This window comes from Hoplias malabaricus, chromosome 1, assembly GCF_029633855.1.
Source record: "Hoplias malabaricus isolate fHopMal1 chromosome 1, fHopMal1.hap1, whole genome shotgun sequence".
In the NCBI taxonomy this organism is placed as follows: domain Eukaryota; kingdom Metazoa; phylum Chordata; class Actinopteri; order Characiformes; family Erythrinidae; genus Hoplias; species Hoplias malabaricus.
This window is the reverse complement of record NC_089800.1, coordinates 14,848,342-14,868,871: the sequence shown is the minus strand read 5'-3', so window position 1 is coordinate 14,868,871 and position 20,530 is coordinate 14,848,342. Positions and strand designations below refer to the sequence as shown.

The window sequence follows — 20,530 nt, the reverse complement described above, 5'->3', positions numbered from 1 at the left end:
TCCACACAAGTAACGTACAACTGAAGATGTTCCGTGGTCAAACGCATTCTCACTACAGGAAATGTTCTGCATGGTTTAGGAATAGGGCAGCAGCTGTGCAGCATGTGCAGGAGTCACAGTATGAATTCGCTGTGAATTCTCTGGAACATTATCTGCTCTATTCACACATGGGCTCACTCTGACATTACCCAGATTTGCACTAGGTGACCAGCAGGGTACATCTGGATAGTGATGTCAGCAGTGTTTACGTGACCAGTACATATGTCAGTAGAGCAGAATGGTATGGGGAGGTGTCTTTTGCCATTCCTGGATTTTTAATTTTGAAAAGAGACAGCAAGTAACGTAGTTAGTTGGTTTAGTCATCAGCACTTTGCTATTAATTATGTTTTCACACTCTACAGACAAAAAGTATAATAGTTACAAAATAATCTAGTGTAATGCGGACCAATACAAAATCATTAGCGCATAGGCTAATATCATGATTACTATTAACAAGTGCTACACTGCACAGCCCATATGCACACTACAGTGATTCCAATGAAGGGACTGTTGTGGAGGGTAACTCCCTAGAGGCTGCTGGTGGAAAAATGTGGTGGAAAAAAAAGGGCGACTGACCCCCCTGCCCTTTACTGTGCTCCTCGACTGACCCACTTCTACCACAGCTGGGGCAGGAGGAGGGAGGACTGCAGCTCTAGCTCACACATCAGCACCTCAAATCACTGCTCATTTACAGAGAGAGAGAGAGAGAGAGAGAGAGAGAGAGAGATGTGAAAAATAAACCATGGAATATTGAGACAGAGACGAGAGGGGGGGGGGGAAGAAAGGGTTGACGAGAGGGAGCAAGGCAAAAAAAGTGGGGAGTGTGAGATAAGAGAACAAGAAAGCCAGAGGTGGGGAGGAATGGGGAGAGAGAGAGAGACTGACTTGCTCAGGCATGCTCTGGGCTCACAATGAAGTTCCCCTTGCTCTGACATGATCTGAAGGGGTGTTCGCTCTTCAGAGAGAGAGAGAGAGAGAGAAGGAATGAATGAAAGAAAAAGAAAGAACTGATGGGGGGAGAAAGAGAGAGAGAGAGAGAGAGAGAGAGAGAGAAGGAATGAATGAAAGAAAAAGAAAGAACTGATGGGGGGAGAGAGAGAGAGAGAGAGAGAGAGAGAGAGAGTGAGTGTGTTCTGGATCGGCCCTGTCTGGGTGAAGTCGTGAAGTCTAGTCTGTCATGTTCATAAATGGCACCATTGTCTGAAAGAAAAAACTCCCCAAAAACCCTCAGGATCTGCTCACATTACTCCATTCGGTGAGAGTGGAATCAGCGTGGCTTTGTGATTTCACAGAAAAGTAGCCTGAGACTGCATTTTTTACCTGATAACGACCAGACAAAACACTCTAAAGCCACAGTGGGAGCAGTGGGCAGCACCAGTGCACTGAATGGTGCAGAGTGTGTGGTTTTTTCCACTGGAGCAGTGTTTTTGGTGCCCGCTCTAGAGAAGCTTTCCTGCTTGCAAAGGTTAGGGAGTTCGTTTCTGTGAAGTGCACACTCATGTTATTTTCAGTGAAGTCTGGCTGGATAGGATCGGGGTGAGGAGAAGAGGTCTGGCTGGTCTGGACCGGAGGCGTCATTCCAGTGTTATTTTTTATTCAGTTATTTTATTTGTAATTAATGTATTTATTAATTTATTTACCCTCGTTATCCTGGAGCTGGAGAATTAACCAATACCTCATAAAAACAAGTCAGGGGCTGAACACAGGACACAATAGTGTCTGAAAATAGTGTAAATATTAGGTCAGCAAGAAAGAGGAGGAGAGGGAGACAGAAGAATGAAAGAGAGAAACTGAGACAAAAAGGAAAAGTACGAAGCCAAGAGGCAAAGTGCAAGCAAGCAAAGAAGAAAATAAATGAACAGAGAGAAAAGAAAAGAAAAAGAAAGAGAGGGGGAAAAGGGCAAATTGAGGGGCCATGAGCTAGCAAGCAAAAGAAGGAAAGAGGAAGAGAGAAAAAAAAAGAGACAGACCGAAGGGCAAAATAGAAAGCATGCAACAGAAGGAAAGAAAGGAAAACATAATAAGAAAGACAGAAGGACAAGACTGAGAGAGAGAGAGAGAGAGAGAACAGAAAGTGAGAGAGAGAACAGCAAGTGAGAGAGAAAGAGAGAGAGAATGATGGAGAAAGAAGGGAGGAGAGATAAAGACATAAAAAGAGGAAAAATAAAGAAAAAAGCTAGAAAAAGGGAAGAAGAAAGAAGAGAGAGAAAGAAAGAGGAGGAGGAGGAAGGGAAAGAAAAAAGAGCTGCTGGAATGTTCCACTGTGTAATGTTCTAGAATGTTTGGTGCCAGCAGCGAGAAACATTCAGCGCTTTCAGGGAGAAAGAGCTTTCCTTCACTGGCTCAAAAACGCCTGTGTGCCAATGGGCTAAAGTAAAGAGTGAGACAAAACAAACACACACACACACACAGTGCTGCATGGAAGGATGTGGGTGAGACACAGCGTTGCCCTTTTTCTCAGCCCTCTCTCCCTGTCTCTTTCTTTCTCTCTCTCTGTCTCCGTCTCTCTCCATGATGCACACAAAAATGCACTGTTCCACAGCTGGGTGACTCACAGCAATGGAATCAAGGCTCTGCTATGATCATCTGCGCAGCGCAGGGGCTTTCCTCTGCAGCAGGAAAAGGACGCAAAAAAAAAATCCCAAAAAGATTGCGCCATAAAAGAGCAAAAGAGTGAGGAAAAAAGGGGGGGGGGGAGGAAAGAGAACCAGCTAAGCCTGGGAGAAGCAATGGCAGTGAGGCGATGAAAAGAGTGGCATGAGCAGGGATTTGTATGTGGAGTTTTTGCAGTGAACCTGGCTGGAGGAGCAAAACACCATCCAGTCCCGTAGCTCCTGCTCATTGCCATTCCTCCCTCAGGGCTGGAAGAGGCGTTGACTTCCAGCAGCAGAAAGAACACTGGGCTGGATCCTACCTCTGCTCCAGCTGGGAGGAGTGGCTAAATCACTGCTTCTAATATGGCGGTCTCTTCTGCTTTACAGAGCCAGGCTGATGAAATGATAAACAGTGAATTGAAAAATGTTACAAAAAACACAACATGTGGGTTTTTTCACTGTTTCATCTCACAAATTAATTTCTGGAAACATGCTGTAACTCTGAAACTTTGCCGGACTGAAAAATCCAGGAATACAACTGAAATACTGAACTGAATTATTAGGTGTGCAAACAAGTGTGCGTAAAGTATATTTGTAATTCAGGATTCTAGCATTCTCCCACTCTGTGGCCATTTTATGGTAAATGTTTGAATTTCTGAATCTGACAAGTGAGAAGAACTTATTGGTCACTGCATTTACTATAAGCTCCATCAAGAAAAATCACTGCAAAAGCATGTGCATCTAAAAAATGAATTGCCAATTTTAATACTACTCTACTGTTAGAATAACATTTTAAAAAGTGAGAGAATGTTTGAATTTTGATTTACAAAATTTTTGTACACATAATATATATCACATATACACTGATTTATTTTTAATGCCAGTTTGGTTCTCCAAGCTTGGCTAGCTATTTAGTTCTATAATATTTCTCCAATGCTATTGCTAGCTGATGTAGTGCATGTTGGACAATAGCATAATTTCATGCTTTCGTGATGACTTTATACCAAGGAGCAACTTTTGTAAAACTACAGCATGTAACAAGCAAAATAATGCAAGCTATAATTATGTTACATTCTAATAAATGATATTAAACTCTAGGAAACTATTTTACACAATTCTCCCCAAAGTCTGGATATTTAGTTGTGTACTGGAACTACAAAGATAAAGTAGCAAACACGTAATAGAACGCTCACACCACACGTTCAAATAGAAGCATTCTGACAATTTCCATAAAGCTGTTAATAAAGAAAATACTCAACGCGCCACAGAAGTGTCTACTAAAGTCTTCAAGACTGTTGCTGGTGTTGTTGTAAGCTCTGCCATGTTCTGCCAAGTAACATATTCTTCAGAACAACTAAAGTGAGACAGTGAGAGCTTTTACTAAAAACTAGATGAAGCTGAAGCTGAGGGATTACATCATGCAGCTCACCAAACATGATGATGCTCATAATCTTACATAATTGTGAGTTATATTAGATTCAAAAACCAGCCCAACAAAGTAGAAGCAACTTCATCTTTTCTGATCGACAGTTTTGGGGGTGGGTAAACTGTATAAACTGACTATCACTTTAAGGGTTTTTCATCCCAGTCCAGCTTCTTGCCATCCATCATGAGAGGTCTCTCTCTCTCTCTCTGTGTGTGTGTGTGTGTGTGTGTGTGTGTGTGTCCGACCTACACATCAAAGGCCGGCACACTACTCTCTCCTCAAGGCTGTGGCCACATCTGGCCTGGATGTTAAGTTATTGTGGCTCTTTTTTGGAGTCCAAAAAATGTCTGCTCTCCACACAAAGATAACCTGGAGAGAGCGAGAGCAGCAGCCAGGCGTGAGCTGTTAACAGCTGTGCAGCTCCACATGACCACATTCTTTCAGTTGCTCTCCAGATCCTCGTTGTCTGACGGCTTTTACTTTCTCTATACAACGCTCTTTAAGGGCTGTTTTTCACCATCACATTTGAGGGTCTGCGGCGGCTGATAGAAGGTGTTGAAGTTTTGTAGTAATGGGTCAAAGAGGTAAAGAGGAGCAGAGAGGAGTGGAGTAAAAGAGGAAGAAGGGGGAGGAGGAGGAGGAGGGAGAAAAGGGGAGAGCGAGAGCGAGAGACGGGGAAGGCCTCTGCCACATCAGCAGGAAATATACTTGCGCCGCCTAAAGACAGACAGTTAGGAGTGAGGAATGAAGGGAGAGAAAGGTTCTCTCTGTTCACTCCTCTTGGTGAAGTTAGTCTTTCATGGAACTGACCTCCTTGAGATATTAAAGATAGAAAAAATAAAAATCTATAAAGTTACACAGATAGAAAACTGAATTTCTTAAATGTATTAAATATAACTAATCCATGTGCCAAGAGCCTATGAACACACACAAGCAGTTCTATACAAAAAGATACAAAGTTAAAACTGCCAAAATAAGTCCAAAAGTGTACAAGAGGAAAACAGTAGTGATGCACCAGTAAATTCCAACAAAATAATTACTAAATATTTAAATTATTCACGTTTTTACAGTAGAACTCACTTTGTCTAAGACAGCTACTACTACAACAGAGAGCTTTACATAAACACACTTCTATTTTCATTATTTAATTTAACTGTAGCATATTCCTTATTCAGTTTCCATTTATGGCAAAGAAGTACAACCAATCCCAAGGCCTTTTCCTGCAATGTTTTGCAGAAATAGAGAAAAAACATGAACACACATTAACACTATATCTATCTCCCACATCAGAGCTCACGGTCGCATCAGAGCCAGTGTTTTAAATAAAATAAAAAAAAAAAGAAGTGCTATATAATACACACAACAGGAAAGACAGAGAAATTTTCCTCACAATATAATTCACTTCTCGCTAAGTGAAAATATGTTGTGACAAGCAAAGTAATTTTAAAAAAGGCACTGTAGTTTATTTAGTTAATTAGAATTTTAGATGGATTCACACACCGGTGGTTGATACATTTTTTATTATAGAATTTTTATTAAATGGTTAAAATCCTAATTAATTATTTAGCTAAACGTATGACAACACAGGATCTTACTACACCAACGTTACACACAGCCAAGCAGCAGCAAATACAGGGTGTAATTATTACTCAGAAACGCAGAGGAGGAACATGCTCTCCTCCCTGTGCTGCCTGCCAGTCCTCTGGCCACCCATCACGAGTTCCAGGCAGAAGGGCCAGAGGTGGTAGAGCAGCCCCCAGGGAGCTAGCAGGCAGCTGGTTGACGCCTGTGGGTGTCTTAACCCACTCTGGGCTGCTGCCCATGGCTTTGCCAGGCTTCATTGCTCAAACCTTCATGCCCAGCAAGGGACCAAGCTTGCGCTGCCAAGCTGTAGGGACGTAATGACAGAAAAATGACAATTGCCATAATTTATTGCATCAAACCCAGAAACAGTTACTTTCTGAGCAACTCAAGATGAGGTAACGCAAGTATGGACATTCCTGCTGAAGGCATTTGGGTCACACACACACACCAGCCTCAACAGGGCTAAGACAAATGTTTAAAAAATGATAACAGTACTCATACAAACCAAGTGGACCCATCTACCAAGGCCTGGGAAAAGGTTTATCAGCAACTTTCAGCAGAAATGGCAAGGTAGCATAGACGTGAAAAAATAAAATAAATAAAAAGCAAAAAAAAAAAAAACAACAACAAAAGGCACTTGTATACGATAACAGTAGAGCCACCTGGCTGGGCTCGTACGCAAGAACTCTGGAATATTAAACAAACTATGCATGCCTCAACGGTCGCTCCACTAATAATTAACGCCCGTCTGGAAACACGCTAGGCAGAGAGCTTCTCATGCTGTTAGCAACCTCTTCTCTCCCTCTTTTTCCACTGAACCTGCCCTTAATGTTCTCGCCTCTGTCACCCAAACGGCCTTGTGCCACAGGCTCCACAATTCTTGTCCCACAAATTGAATTAGCTAATAGTTGCAGCACCACTTTACTGTGCAAACAGCAGCAGCAGTCCACAGAGGGACAAGGCCAACGGCATGTGGTGCACTCCTCTGTCTGTCGGTCAAGGTTTATTTGTTGACAGGAATAATGCAATTCTCTTCGGCACTAATCTGGGGTGCTGGGCAGCCTTTCCAAACCCTTTATAAAGTTAAAAGAACATTAACAAGCATAGTCTAATCCAGTGCAAACAGATGCCGTTCCACAGGCCGTGCCTGCCAGTCTTCATGACGGCACTAAAATTTTGACAGCTGTATTTGTGTTATTGTATATAAATAGTGTATTAACATAGGGCCTTAATATATCTGTACCTTGATGATATCAACTTAATTCTGACAAGTCTGTGTTGAAATACTTAAACTGCTGGCAGGCTGTTAGCACATTTTTGTCAAACAAACATGGTATGTGTCTGTTTTAAGCCCTCTAAAATTCCCTCCTAGTGACAGAGGAGGATATATCTGAGGAATGCAGACACAACAACATTGAAAAGCCATTTGAGTCATTACATTCTATAAATACTGTAATACTGCAACAGGGACCATTCCAGAATGTCCCCAAATTCATGTAAGTTGTAATAATCACATCATATCACATCTTCCTGGGGTTGATTAAAGGGTAATGTATTTAAGACCGACCTTGGATGCACTGCAGGGTTCCATCCTCTCTGCGAATGGTGAACGTCTCCCCAGGATTCACCTGGACCAAGATCACCTGTAGACAGAAACATCCATTAATAGCCTGTACTCAGACACAGGGTCTTGTCAGGAAGTGATCGGTTGAGGCTGTTTGCTCACCTGTTGAGAGGCATCTCCGTTAATCACGTGGTGCATCATGGGAACCTCGCCGTTCAACAATGGCGGGAGCTCCAGCATCTGGTCCGTCATCATCATGGTGACGTACATTCATGGAGCCTTCCCCTGCACAGCCGCTGAAGAGAGGGACCAGAATAAATAAATAAATTCACAAACATGCACCATTAATAATAAATTCACACCACACCAGAGTGGACTGCTCTTTTAGCACCAACTAAAAACCACAATCGTCCACAAATGGCTTGTTTAAAAGATCAAAGAACATGACCCATTCACACCCACTCACACACACACGTAAGCAGAAACACATGCATGAACACACTTCTTATAGGAAGTTGCCATCAGGATAATAGAAGCGGGCAAAGTCATTACACATGATGTCACCCGCGTTTATAAGATGATGTAATCTGTAGAAGCATGAGGTAATCTGTATATAAATGAAGTTATGGGACGACTAATTCTCTGCCACAGCTGGTAGACCAGGCACTCAGGAAAAGGAAAGAGTGAGATGGTTGGAGGGATATGTCCACTGTCTCACACTGATAAATTCACCTGTGCCAGAACCGCTGGCTCTAATGGACTTATAATGAGCAGATTGAGGAAAAAGGTACAAGAGGAAGACTGATGAACTGGCCACTAAAATCTAATTACATGAGAAAAATAATACAAGATTGGTAATGAGATTCAAATATCCAGATGGTGCTCGCTGTAACAGACGCAGCAATTTTGCCACAAAATTTCAATGTGACTGAGGTGAACTCTGGGTGAATCTGTTTTCATGGCAACAGTTTACACGTTCAGAGAGGCTTCAGACTCTACATTCTGCTAGTATTTAGGGCATTTCAATTAAATCTAATAATCACTTTTTAATAATTGATTTTTCACAGCTTTAATTATCGACTACATCATCTCCCCAGGCCCCAAAGGGTGGGGGTGGGGTGTTAATGCACTAACTCAGTACTGGCCAGCTCCAGTCTGCTCCAGGTCAAGGTGAAAGAACAGTGGAGCTTCATGCACAGCAGGGTGGCATCAAGCTGGCCCAATAGCTAGCTCAGTTAACTAGTTAACTTCTTCCCCATCTCTGCGCTGAGGTGAAAATATGAAGCTGCAGAGTGCAAAGCCAATTTTTTTTTAGCTTGACAGGCAAGAGCTTTTGACAATACATATGTTTGAAGTATGTGTTGGAGTAGATCAGCCATTTTTTTTGTTCAGACATTTGTTACTGCATAGGAAGTAACAACAGAAAGCTCATTTTCATACATTGGAAGTACCTAATTTAAACTGATTTTCAAAATTTCTGGAATAATCAAAGTATTGAATGTTCATATTCATTCCCTCTAAATAAGTACTGCATATTAACAGCAAAACAAGCATTATGCAAAGTACTGCTCTAGTTAATTTTTTTCTGTACATGTAGGCAAATGTATGGTTTTCAACTCTGGTTAGTTATTTTGGTGACTTGTCTTCTTGCACACTATAAATACACATTTGATTTTACAATTAACATTTGAGTGTATTTACATGTATGCAGCGTAGTTCTGGGCAATATGAGCACAAATCAATATCACGATTAATTGTACATGTTACCATGATTATGATTAATGAACGATTAGTTTGTTTTTGTATTTTTGACCCTCAGTTCAGTGACGAGGCTTGTACTGTGAATGTGCTCCAGTATAAAATCGGGAATATTTTCTCTCTAATGTTTCTTGTTCCCCTCTTGTTTTCTGAGCACTGTTTATATTTGGTGTGTGATTGTGCTTTGGTCAGTGCTTACATTTGACTTCTTTTTGTTCAGTATCATCTTAATTAAAGTCAAAGCAAAACATCCAAACCACAGGCGCTGTGTTTTTATTTGGTACGAGCTGCTCGAGTCGCTTGGTCAGCCTCAGAGTTTAGGTTGCTTCCATGTGGCAGAATCACTTGACTACAGCTTGGTAGCGTGGTTTTAAAGGGGCAGTACGTGAACACACAGTGGGGACATAACAGAATAAAAATAATCAATATAGACAAGATTATGTCGAATAGAAGTAATGAATGTCTATTTCGATTAATTGCCCAGCCCTAATGCAGGGTATAACAGACTCACCATTCTGCTTTTTCTGAGAAACAAAAAATTATTATAAATTTACAATTGTATATTATTTGTAAGCCAAAAGTATTTTTTTTTTTTTGCTTGGTTTTGGTCCCCCCACCTTCTGCTGCTTGATGACGTGGAATCAGCAATTTAGCCTGAAATTTCTGCCTGACTCTGTGTAAACCTCCTGAACCAACAGCTTCCACAGTAAAGCAGTTTCTGCTGGAAGAGTGTTTGAATCTTTGCCACCAGTGAAGATTCTTCTCCATGCTTTCTTTTCTTCCTGCAATTCAAAACACCTTCGCTAGCAGATTGCTGAGCCTGCGGGGCTACACACGTGAAGCTCATCTGCCCTGCATTGGGGCCAAGCATGCATACTGATGAGATCAATGAGAACGGGTGTCAGATTTCTCTTCTTCCCAGAACAGACAGCATTTCTCACCTGTCCCACTGGATACCTCTCCCAGCTACCTGGCCAATAGAAAACTAAGAGAATTTAAAAAGCATGCATATATAGCATATCTGCTGCCACGTGTAAGAAGAAGCTCAGAGAAAAGTCACAGGAGCCACAGGTGAACTTGTTGACACTTCGTGTTAGACATAAAAGCAATAACATGTCTTTCTCCCCAAATCTCTTGGCACATAAAGGTCCTTTTTAAGAGTATTTCAGAGTGATACTTAACTCGCAGGGCCTTCACTGAGCTATAAACACCTCAGCAGCAACAAGTGTTCCCTTCTGCAAAGCAACTGCGCACTAAGCAAAATGTAGTCATAATGTGTCCACTCAAACTCACAGCCGGCCTTAAATTTTGAAGGGTTTCATCAAGACTCAAGTGATTTTTCTCACCCATTCCAGGCATGCCCAATCCCTTTCCTACAGGCAACTATAGCACAGCCTGTAATTACCAGCATCTAAAATCATTAACACAGCAATTTAACACACCAAGCCCCTGGGGTTCAAAAACCAACATTCACTCTCTCTGTCTCTTTCTCTCTCCCTCTCCCTCCCTCCATTTCTTTTATGTCTTCTTCATTCTCGCCATTCCTCGGGATGAGTGGTGCCTCTACCTTTGTTGGGCTGGGGTAGAGTTTGGAGCTTAACCTCCCCCAGGGGAAATGATTCAAGGACCCATTCAAAATAGGACAGGAGGGGGGGGGTTGTTACTGCCACATTACAGAGGGGTTCTCCTTCACAGCACGGCCATGGGCTCGCATATTGGGGGGGTATTCCCTTGATTACGCCCCCAACTCTGTCCACCTCCCCCACAAACTCGCTCCATCTGCTCTGCATCCTGTACTTCGCAAGTCCAAAACAAACGCTGTGGAAACAAACGTTTCCTTGACAACGCCATCTACAGCAGGCCTGGGGATACGGACTCACTTTAGATTACAGGGAACGTAAATCACCCGCAGTCCGCACAGCACTTTTTTCCATCCAGTTACTCCAGATAGCATCAGCTAAAAGCAGGTTTTCAGAGGCACGTACACCACACCGCAGAAGAGTCTTCGCACATAAAAATGCTTTGCTTTTCCCTTTCATGCTTTGCAAGTCAGTTCACAGAAAACGTAGGTCCAAAACGTCTTTACATCTTTGATGGGACACACACGAAAGAGACCTTCTATTGCACACAGTGGCACCTGACACATAACATCTGTTGAAACTTGTGACATCATGAGAATAACCTTATGCAATAGCAATTTATAAGTAACGCACAGCAGCAATGGGACAGTTGCAGAGTCTAGCTGCCTGCCACCCTACACAACTCCTCTAAAAAGACAGATTTCGTTCCAATCTGTTTTCACGTCTGGCACTTTTACAGCTCCAGATGGGGAGTCGGTCTGGCGCAGGCCCTATAATCCAGCTAATGATATGTAATAACACAGAGGAAACTGGGGGAAACCAAGAAACCATCCCTCTTTCCTCTCCCCACTTCTCTTCCCTCTTCCACCCCTTCCCTCCATCTTCGCTCTCATCCCCCACCTTACCTCTTGGAAACTGTTCTCCTAACAACTGGACCTACACAACACACCTCCTCCTGTTCTAATACACAGACACAAGACACACACACACACACACACTGGTATTCACAGAGTACTAGACAGAGTATGGTGTGTCCTACTTCTCGATTGCCCCCCCCCCCCCCCGGGGGTAACTCCATCTCACCTCTGAACATTCACCATTTCCAACAGCCTCCAGCCCTAATCATGAGTCATGTCTGCGACTCCAATCAACATTTACTGTGGGATGAAATCACGTCTTTAAAAATATCCCAGAAAATACCCCCTCCTCCTTTTCATTCCAACAGTCACCTCTCCCGCTGCAAGTCTGAGGCCCGATAAGACCCCAGACTGGCCCGGGACAGACGGTAAGCTGAGGACACGTCAGTGGAATGCTGCTGGAACGTTGTGTAAATGTTAGCACAGGCCCAGAGCAGCCAGCTGATCACCCTTTGTCAAGCCCAGCGTTCACGGCTGGTGTGAGCTGTTATTTTTTTTTTTTATTATTAAAACATGGTATTTAACATCTCGGATGTAGTTTAAGAGACACTAAGTAGAATTTTTACCGTACAATTGCAGTTTCACTGTACTCTAATAGGCAGACTAGGGCCTCTGTCGTTGCTACTCTGGGTTCAGAAGAGAAGAAACTGCACTATGTAACTTTTAGAGCAGGGTAGGACATTTCAGCACCGGTTTTCTACAGTGACTGCTGGCAGTGTTCACTCTACAATGAGTTGTGTTTATTGTTTAAGTCAGTGCAAATTTCATGAAGACCTAGGTGTGGACTGAGGAGGCTAGAAGAGGTTTTGAGGACGTATTTATGGAAAAGACTTGCATGACTGTTAACCGCGAATGTTTGCTACTCCAGTAGGTTTTTTGGCAGAACATTAATCCAGTTTTTTATTGCATGCTGCAAGTAGAGAGTTTGAGTGGAGTGTGCATCACAGATACTTTAAAATGCTATATTTTAACAGAATATTTACCAGCATCAGAGCTGAAACAGTAATATTACACAATCTGTTGTATTATAACAGTTACTAGTCTATTGACTACTGGACGGCCCAGTTACACATGGCCTAGGACCTACACAAAGCCTGCCTACAATCACACCACAGTCTACAAACCCAAAAGCCATACAAGGAAACTGCACAGAAGGACCTTTAACTTCAGCCCACACATGCCTCTGACACAGCCTCACAGGAAGTTTAGCTTTTGGGAGGAGTGTAGAGAAAAGCTGATATACAAAGGTATCATCTCTGACAAACTGATCGTGCGAATGTATATTAAGGTCAACACAGCAGACAAACAGAGCCATAGAGGGCCATTCTGCACAGTTTACACTGTCATACATTCATCACATCAGTTGACACACATATGCTCTCACTCTCTTTGGTCCAAGCAACAACATCTGGGCTCATCCCAAAGCCATGTTTTAATGTGAGGGCTTAAAGAATGACCCAACCAAGCTAGGGTGCAGCCCAGGCCCTCCCTGAAGACACAGCACTCCAGCTAATGCCCACCCAGCTGAACTCCAAAATACAGATGGGCATTTTTTATTATTTCTGTCATTCGAAAGTGTGCACACTTCACTAGTATTTACTTGTCCCAATGAGAAAACATTCTACTCTACCCTACAGAAATAACTCAAATACAGCCATATACAGTTCTAGGGCTGCTGAAGCCACATCAGTATGTAATTGGCCTTATAAGCATCAGAGGGTCAATAAGCACGCTTGCTAGAGAATCTAGATTTCTGATTGGTTGTCTAAATAACACTGTGCCTGCCTGATAAAGCCAGTGCAATAGTTATACTCTGTAAACTAGATAGTTTAGGAGTCTATTTCAAAGACAAACCTTCAGCACTGAACAATTTACCTAGGCCTAAACACCCCAGTTAACTACATATCACCATTTAGGACCGGTCAAGGTGACTGAAATCAAAACAGGGAATAGATGGAAAATGGAAAAAAACTAATGTTTTTGGTACTACACAAACAAATACAAAAAAATGTAGAAATCTTGGCTGTTTTAAAACAGCTCCCAGAATTGAGACTCAGCATTGCGTAACCACACCCCCTAACACAAGGGAAACATGATCCCGCCTAGAAGACAAGGAGCCTGGAGCATCTAAACCAGGTCAAACTGTTTCTGTGGCTGAATCTTTCTCCCCAATCATAATAAAAGGGAGAGTATCAGGATCACCCCCAGAGAAAATCACTCTTACACTGGAGCATCACAGAGAGTTCAGTGGTGGAATGAGACTGCACAGCAGGTGGAGTTTGGGGGAATAGAGAGGTGGGAGGCCCAATGACATCACTTCCCAGTTCTGTGGAAACTCAAAACAGGCCCCTTAAACCACGTTTTTTTCTTTTTCTTTTTTTTTTAAGCCATTAAGCTGCACTACATTATTTAGTTATCATGTTTGAACAAATATTTTTTCCTACCATTCAAAAAGATAAGAATTCAAACAAATAAAAATAAATAAATAGTCAATCTTCTTATAAATTCATCAAAAAGCAAAATATACATTTTAAATATTTATGGAACTACACACATATCAGCAAATATTCTACAACTAGGCATAACTTCCTAGTTGTTCTTTGCCATGCCTATTTAGTACACAATATGCCATATTTGCAAAATGTATGAAACTTTATATCATTACAGTTTGAACAGCTCGTAGTTGGTTTTACAGTTTCATAATAAATAAAGATAAAAAGAAATCAATGTATCATTATACTAAGCTACTGTTTCAAAAAACACAACAAGGGGGTGAAGAAGAAAAAAATATTTAATAATTGGGTGCATTCACTGATTTAAAGGGAACATTTTATGCAAAACTCACTTTTCCTTTTGTATTTCCACTTGGGTCTCTACTGCTCCTATAAACACTACAAACGCAAAAAATAAAAATAATAATAACAAATATCCATCCATTTTCTCTGAGTCAGTTGAAAGATTTTGGTGTCAGGAATCATATGCTTTTATGAGCCATTTGGATGGCTCCCTTACTGTAATGTCACAATAAGGACATTTGCATAGAACCACCCTGGCACACCCCTCACCTGTGTAAACATGGGATGGGTGGGGTGTGGCCAGCAACAGCTTATATACATAAATATGACAGAGTCCTTAAACGGCTCATTCTGAAAGGGACTGAAACTGGCAAGAACAGAGCTGGTGAGATCTCTTTATGTGAGAGTGATTTTGTGCAAATAACTTAAAAAAATAAAACATAAACATAAAAATATTTTGTTTAGCCCATAGACCTAATCCAACTTGTTTAAAACAGAGATAAAATGTGTCCCTTTTAAAATAAAACTTCAAGACTTGAGTACATTAAATGCCTTTTAATCAACATTGTAGAAAATCCGTATAATTGTAGTAATTGGGCAACCCTAAGGGTGATACATTTAAGTTCATCTTTTTAGTCACCAAAAATAATTTGGTAACTACCATGAAACTACTAAGTTAATTACAAGGCTGAGGAATAATTGTGTGGGCCCACACACAGAGCCGTGTGAATTCTGTCTGTTTCATTGAAGAGCCTTGCTCACTCTTAATTAACCACAGAAGCAAGGCCTACGTCCAAAAAGCACTCCACAGAGAGGGCAAAAACACCTCGGCCATGCGACACGTCTACATGCAGAGAAGCACACAGCTCAATCCCCCCTTCAAGCTCCTCCCCTCTCTCTCCTTAAAAGGTCAACAGGTCAAATTCCTTATCCTCATTCGGGCCTCAGCTACATTTTACACACCAGTAAACTGGCTCAGGGTGGGTGGGTGTGTGTACCCAAGGGGAGCACTTCCCCAGGGGTGGCTGCAGTGTTTGGAGAAGACAGTAATTAGGGGGCAAGCAGGAGGCAAAATAACTGCAGTCAAAGACATTACATCTACGAGAAAGTGGAGCACAAAGGTGAAGAAGAGGTAGGACAATGAAGACTGTCAATAAATACTGGAGCTCTAAATAAGTGAGTCCTAACTTGGTGAGAAACAAAATATGGCCCAATTAAGTTCAAAGTTTAATTCCAAAATACTCTGTTATGCCCCCTTTGTAAAAGGTGTCCTGTCAATGATTATCATCAACTTACCGACAAGCAAAATTTCAAAGTGTACTTAAGTGTCAGTACAAATTGGATCTAACTTTCTTTCTAAAAGTTGTCCGTAACTGTCATAACATCATTAACATATTGATTAACGTAATCAAATACACTGGAAAGAATGTCACCAAACATGAATAACACTTAACCTTAAACTGATATCAGTCAGATGACATCCGGTTCACAAGTATTTGAAGCTGAACGCAGGAAACAACAAACATAGAATACTCTGTTACACACCTGCCTGTATCAGCTGCAAATAACACAGTGCGACTGACACAAGCACGTCATCAAGTCGGCAACATTAACTACCACATATGTCATCATTCTGACTTCATTTATTCTGAAGGAAGGCACAAATGCTAAATTATAGGTTTCTTTCAGGCTTGTTTACATGTCTCTAAACATCAAACAGCAGCCGATTCTGACATGTGCGAAATGATCCCACTGTGGAATACACATTCTTCCTTAAAAAAAAAAGTGATAGCACATCTATAATGTTCCGGAATATCTTCCGGGACTGATGTTACACAACATCAGCTATCAAGGCATTTGGATTATTTGAAAGCACTCCAATACTGCATCCAAGTATAAAGAAGCTATTTTCCTGGCAGAAATATTAAGTAGCAACTGAAATGATAGTGATTAATTTTTTTGTTTTGTTTTGTTGATGATGTTGTTCACAACCACAGCGTGTTTGAATAATCACATCTTGTTGACTTCCATGCTATTCTCCATGTAGAATGGATTGCTGAGCTTAATCTGACACTTCACTACCTGTTTTGGTTTGTTATACAAAAGGATTCTCTCATTACTTACTCATTAGAATAGTTAATAATGCCATTTTCTGTAAAGCAATATGCACAGTCTTGTGATCCCAAAAGGGCACTTCCATAAGCACAGGTAAAAAGTAAAGGTTGAATATAGCCATGTTAAATATGTCCCACACAAATTTAACTGTAAATCGACTGTTAACTTAATGCTGGCTTTTCAATATATGGTGTGCTCTGAACATGCTCATTAAAAGGTGAAAAATGAACCACCTGCTCCTGTAACCCCTTGGAGTATATAGAGCTGATCTGAGGAGGCTCTGTCTGACCGCCTGTAGAGCTCATGGGCAGTTCATGCTCCACTGGTGCCATTTTACTGGCACATAATTAGGATGTGTTTACTGAATCCTGTTAATTAGGTCTTAACCTTGTAAATTGCCTGTTCTCATCAACGTCATCACAGCAATGATACAGCAACATACAAACTTTGTAGCTCCCAGCCATACACTTTTTTTTGGGTGTGTGTGTGGGGGTGGGGGGTGAAGGATGACATTAATTTAGATAAATGTCCAATTCCAGTCAGGTCAAAATCCATAAGCCAGCCTAAAGTCTCTCCAAATGTACCATCAGGTTTTCATAAGATATGGTCTTCTAAAGCTACAGAAGTGTGCCTTCAGGGCAGTTGGCATTTACAGTAACTTGGCACAACCCGTCTGGCTGTATCAACAAAGGCAACAATGGCAGCTCAAAAGACGCTTAAAACCTCTCTCAGGAATTGATGGAGACAGATAGGGGGCAACACCTGACCTTCCTTTGCCATCAGAAAGAACAGCCTCAGACTTCTATGGCCATTGCTTGTGGATAACATCAGTGCTTTTCAAAAAGGAATCTTGAAGGGAAGACTGCAGCCTCAGGGAGGAAAAGTGGGGGATAGTGCTGCAGTAAACCAGGTGCGAAACATAAAATATCACAGGACAAGGAAAGCTACAATTATGCCCCTTTCACACATGCACTCCGGAGAATCTCTAGAGAAACTCCGGAGTATCAGGTCTGGAGATGTCCCGGAACGGTTGTTCACATATGCAGCTCAAAGCGGGAGATTTTATGCCTCAGGCGCGCTCTTGCAGCAGGAGATGAAACACGTGGTTTAGGCGTGTCGTTTCAGGAGAAACTCCGTAACATTTCCCGCACCATTCTCACAAGACTCTGACTTTACCTGGAGCCTTTACTAGGGCTCGAGGAGGATAAAGTCCGGGTAAGGTCCGGAACGAACGTTGCGGGTGGTCAAGTTCGCACACACAGCTCCTCTAGGTAAACACATTTTGGATTATGGTGCATGTGTAAAAGGGGTATTAGTTAGGTTACAGTGACAGACAAATTCCTATCCACCACAAGCACAGCTAAAAGTCTCAGTACCACATACTTTCTCAAGACATTTCGCTGCAAAAACAACTGGTAACAGGAAATTTTAACTTTGTTTTTAAAGAAAGTGCAATGTAATTTATTTCAAAAGCTGGCATTGTTTTCTCAGCAGAAACCCAAACTTAAATATAAAATGAGTTCCAATGAGCTTCAAGCAGTAAGTGCCATTAGCTTTAGGGCACATTAAATTACCTTATACTTTACAAAATGCAAATTAAATAGAACCAACAGTGTGAATCCTGCGTGAATTCCCACCTTGTCTTTTGAACATGCCCCTTTGCCTGTGATTTGCTAGTAAAACAATTACAGACTGCCATTACAAAGGAGGTCCAGTTTCACAGCAATGGCTCAATGAGGATCACTATGTGATACTATGTTGCCTGGAATTCAATGCTAATGCAAGGGGAAGTGTTAAGAGCTCCATCAAACATGAATGCAGCAGATGTGTTATTTCCCGTCTCTAAAGGACCTTTTCCAAAATAGTTTCCTCATTTCCCTACAGTCAGTTAAGCAATGAAATGTCCTTCTTATCAATATGTTGTTCCAGCATTAAACAAATTCAACCACAAAGCAAATCTGCAGTTAAAAATAGTGTGGCAACATACACCCCAAAGAGACTGCCGTGTTATTATCAGATTTGGATAGCGGGGATTGAGAATGGCACTGCAAAAGAATGCCAGAGGCTTCACATTCTTTCAGCGGTTGGGTCAGGATCCCAGGGGCTGAAACTGAGGCAGCTTGGTGCAGAGAAGAGTCTGTAAGGGAGGTGAACTAGGTGCAGATGGGAGACACGGCTCTCAGCCTAGTTTAACTAGGACTGATCAATTTGGACAAAACATCTAAATCTGAAATTAAATCTGATTAATATTGTAACTGTAATTCACATAGTGGTTATTTTTATGTATAAAACAAGGCTGGATTTTGTCTATTACAGCCATCTATTCTGGTTTGAATCTTGAAAACTGCATATACTATGCTAAACTGTGAGTTAGTTGTGGGTGTGATGTCACAACACAAATTATTTACCATTTCTGATTTGTCTGGTACAAGTACAGGTGAAGTTCTATGTTGTTACATTACATTTCACTGCAATTAACATGGGCTATAATTCAGAATGATATAAGGATTAATGTTTGCCATCTTAACTCAGTGTTTCCTAGATGTAATAAGACAGAATTAGACATTAGAGCAGTTCACACCTGTTCCAGCCCTCAAGACAAACAGCAGTTGATATCATTCAGGAAAATGATAAGAGATAAAGCATCAGGGCAAAAGCTGACACAGAGAGACCTACTGCCCCCCCTCCAAAAAAATGCATCACATCTGAATTTAATCACTGCTGACTTATCATTTAGGGACTGAAAAAGAGTCATGTCATATATTTTTCTTGTCTTTTTCCAATGAGATCTTGTGTAACAAAAACAGCCAACAACATAACTCATTTTACAAGACCCTTTCCCAGCCTCTCTTTTTTAGCCCATAAAAACAAAACGGCTGTTCATATTTCTTTTCCTGTAAGACACAAATATACATAATCTATTTGGCTGAAGTATATTTAGCTTTGCCCAGACTGCACCGCTCCTTATAACTCCTTATAACGTGCTTTTTTGCTTACTGATATGTAAACGTGATGTTTTCTGTGACCTCAAAAACAGTCCATTCACAGTGGGACATTTCTGCAACTGCATAGGCTCGGGAGGTGCAAGGTAAGGAAGGTAAAGGTCCGTTTTCTATAATGTAGGCCCTTTTACTGGAGGGCCACGACTCAGTCCCAGAGAAAAGGAGAATGCTGCTTTCTACACCTCAGCATTGGCTCTGGAATGCCGTGTGACGTCATGTGTTTGGGATCAGATTTCCTCCGCTGCGTTAAAACTTTACCATAAATAACATTTTAAAAACTAAAAAAACAAAGTTTAACATCCCTTTTACCATTCGCCTCTGATAAGGCCCTATCAAACCTGTGCAGACGGGGTCAGGAAAGAAAAAAACAATATGGAGAAAAGCCTGGAAAACGGTGCCTCATATCGACACGTCTGCGCTTGGAAGCATCACCGCTGAGCTCCAGTTGGGTTCAGCTTTAGCGCTGTGGCTAACGTTAATTGGCTCCGTTTGGGAGCTTGTGCGTTTCGTTGGCATGACTTCACTTCCCCGCTATCTGCCGAACAGCTGCTGAGATTTGACGTGTCACTTCCAAAATTTAAATAAATAAAACCAGCCTTTCTTCAGGTTTAACCCCAAGAAAGCGGGGCTCATTGTGCGACCTGATGCTGAACGAGCTCGCGACGCTTTTGTAACTGTCGAGGCCCTTCATAAGTTTCGAATTCCAGAACTTTCCCGAAGTCCATTCCAGAAAAGCTGGACCTTCATTCCCACCTTTACTTATTCGACGGGAAATTTGGAATTATTTACAGGAAAATTCAAATAATGGCCAACTACATCTTCGAAAAATTGACCTGTTTTCTATGGATCACCCAAGTGAAAAAAATCAGGAAATAAGGAAATAAATACTTCAAGAATCACAGCAGACGTTTACAAAACACTGTGGGTTTTAAAGACTTGTCGTTACCGAGAGGCGGTTAAGTTACAACAGGCTAATAAAAAACTTTCAAACGGAGAAAAACTCAAGCGACGTGGACCACAATTCTGTTATGAAACATTAGCTGAAGCTGAAGTTTACAAAATAAATAAGTCTGGGGAGTGTTTAAGTTTCATTTTGCCTCAGCCATTCAACTCGAGACTTCCTTTTTTTTCCCACCAGGTCCAGACAGAAAACCGG

At 41.5% G+C, this 20,530-nt stretch overlaps 1 protein-coding gene across 2 annotated transcripts in view; it reads right to left on the bottom strand.

The window, feature by feature from the left end:
- The window catches only part of fndc3bb (fibronectin type III domain containing 3Bb), a 61,085-nt gene that overhangs the window by 40,298 nt on the left and 257 nt on the right, over positions 1-20,530 (bottom strand). For both annotated transcript variants that reach the window (XM_066646862.1, XM_066646863.1), the window contains exons 2-3: positions 7,370-7,503; positions 7,211-7,286 (exon numbers count right to left, since the gene is read on the bottom strand). In XM_066646862.1, the coding sequence (XP_066502959.1) occupies positions 7,211-7,286; positions 7,370-7,477 (184 nt within the window). In that variant the 5' untranslated portion in view covers positions 7,478-7,503. The remainder of the gene's footprint in view (positions 1-7,210; positions 7,287-7,369; positions 7,504-20,530) is intronic.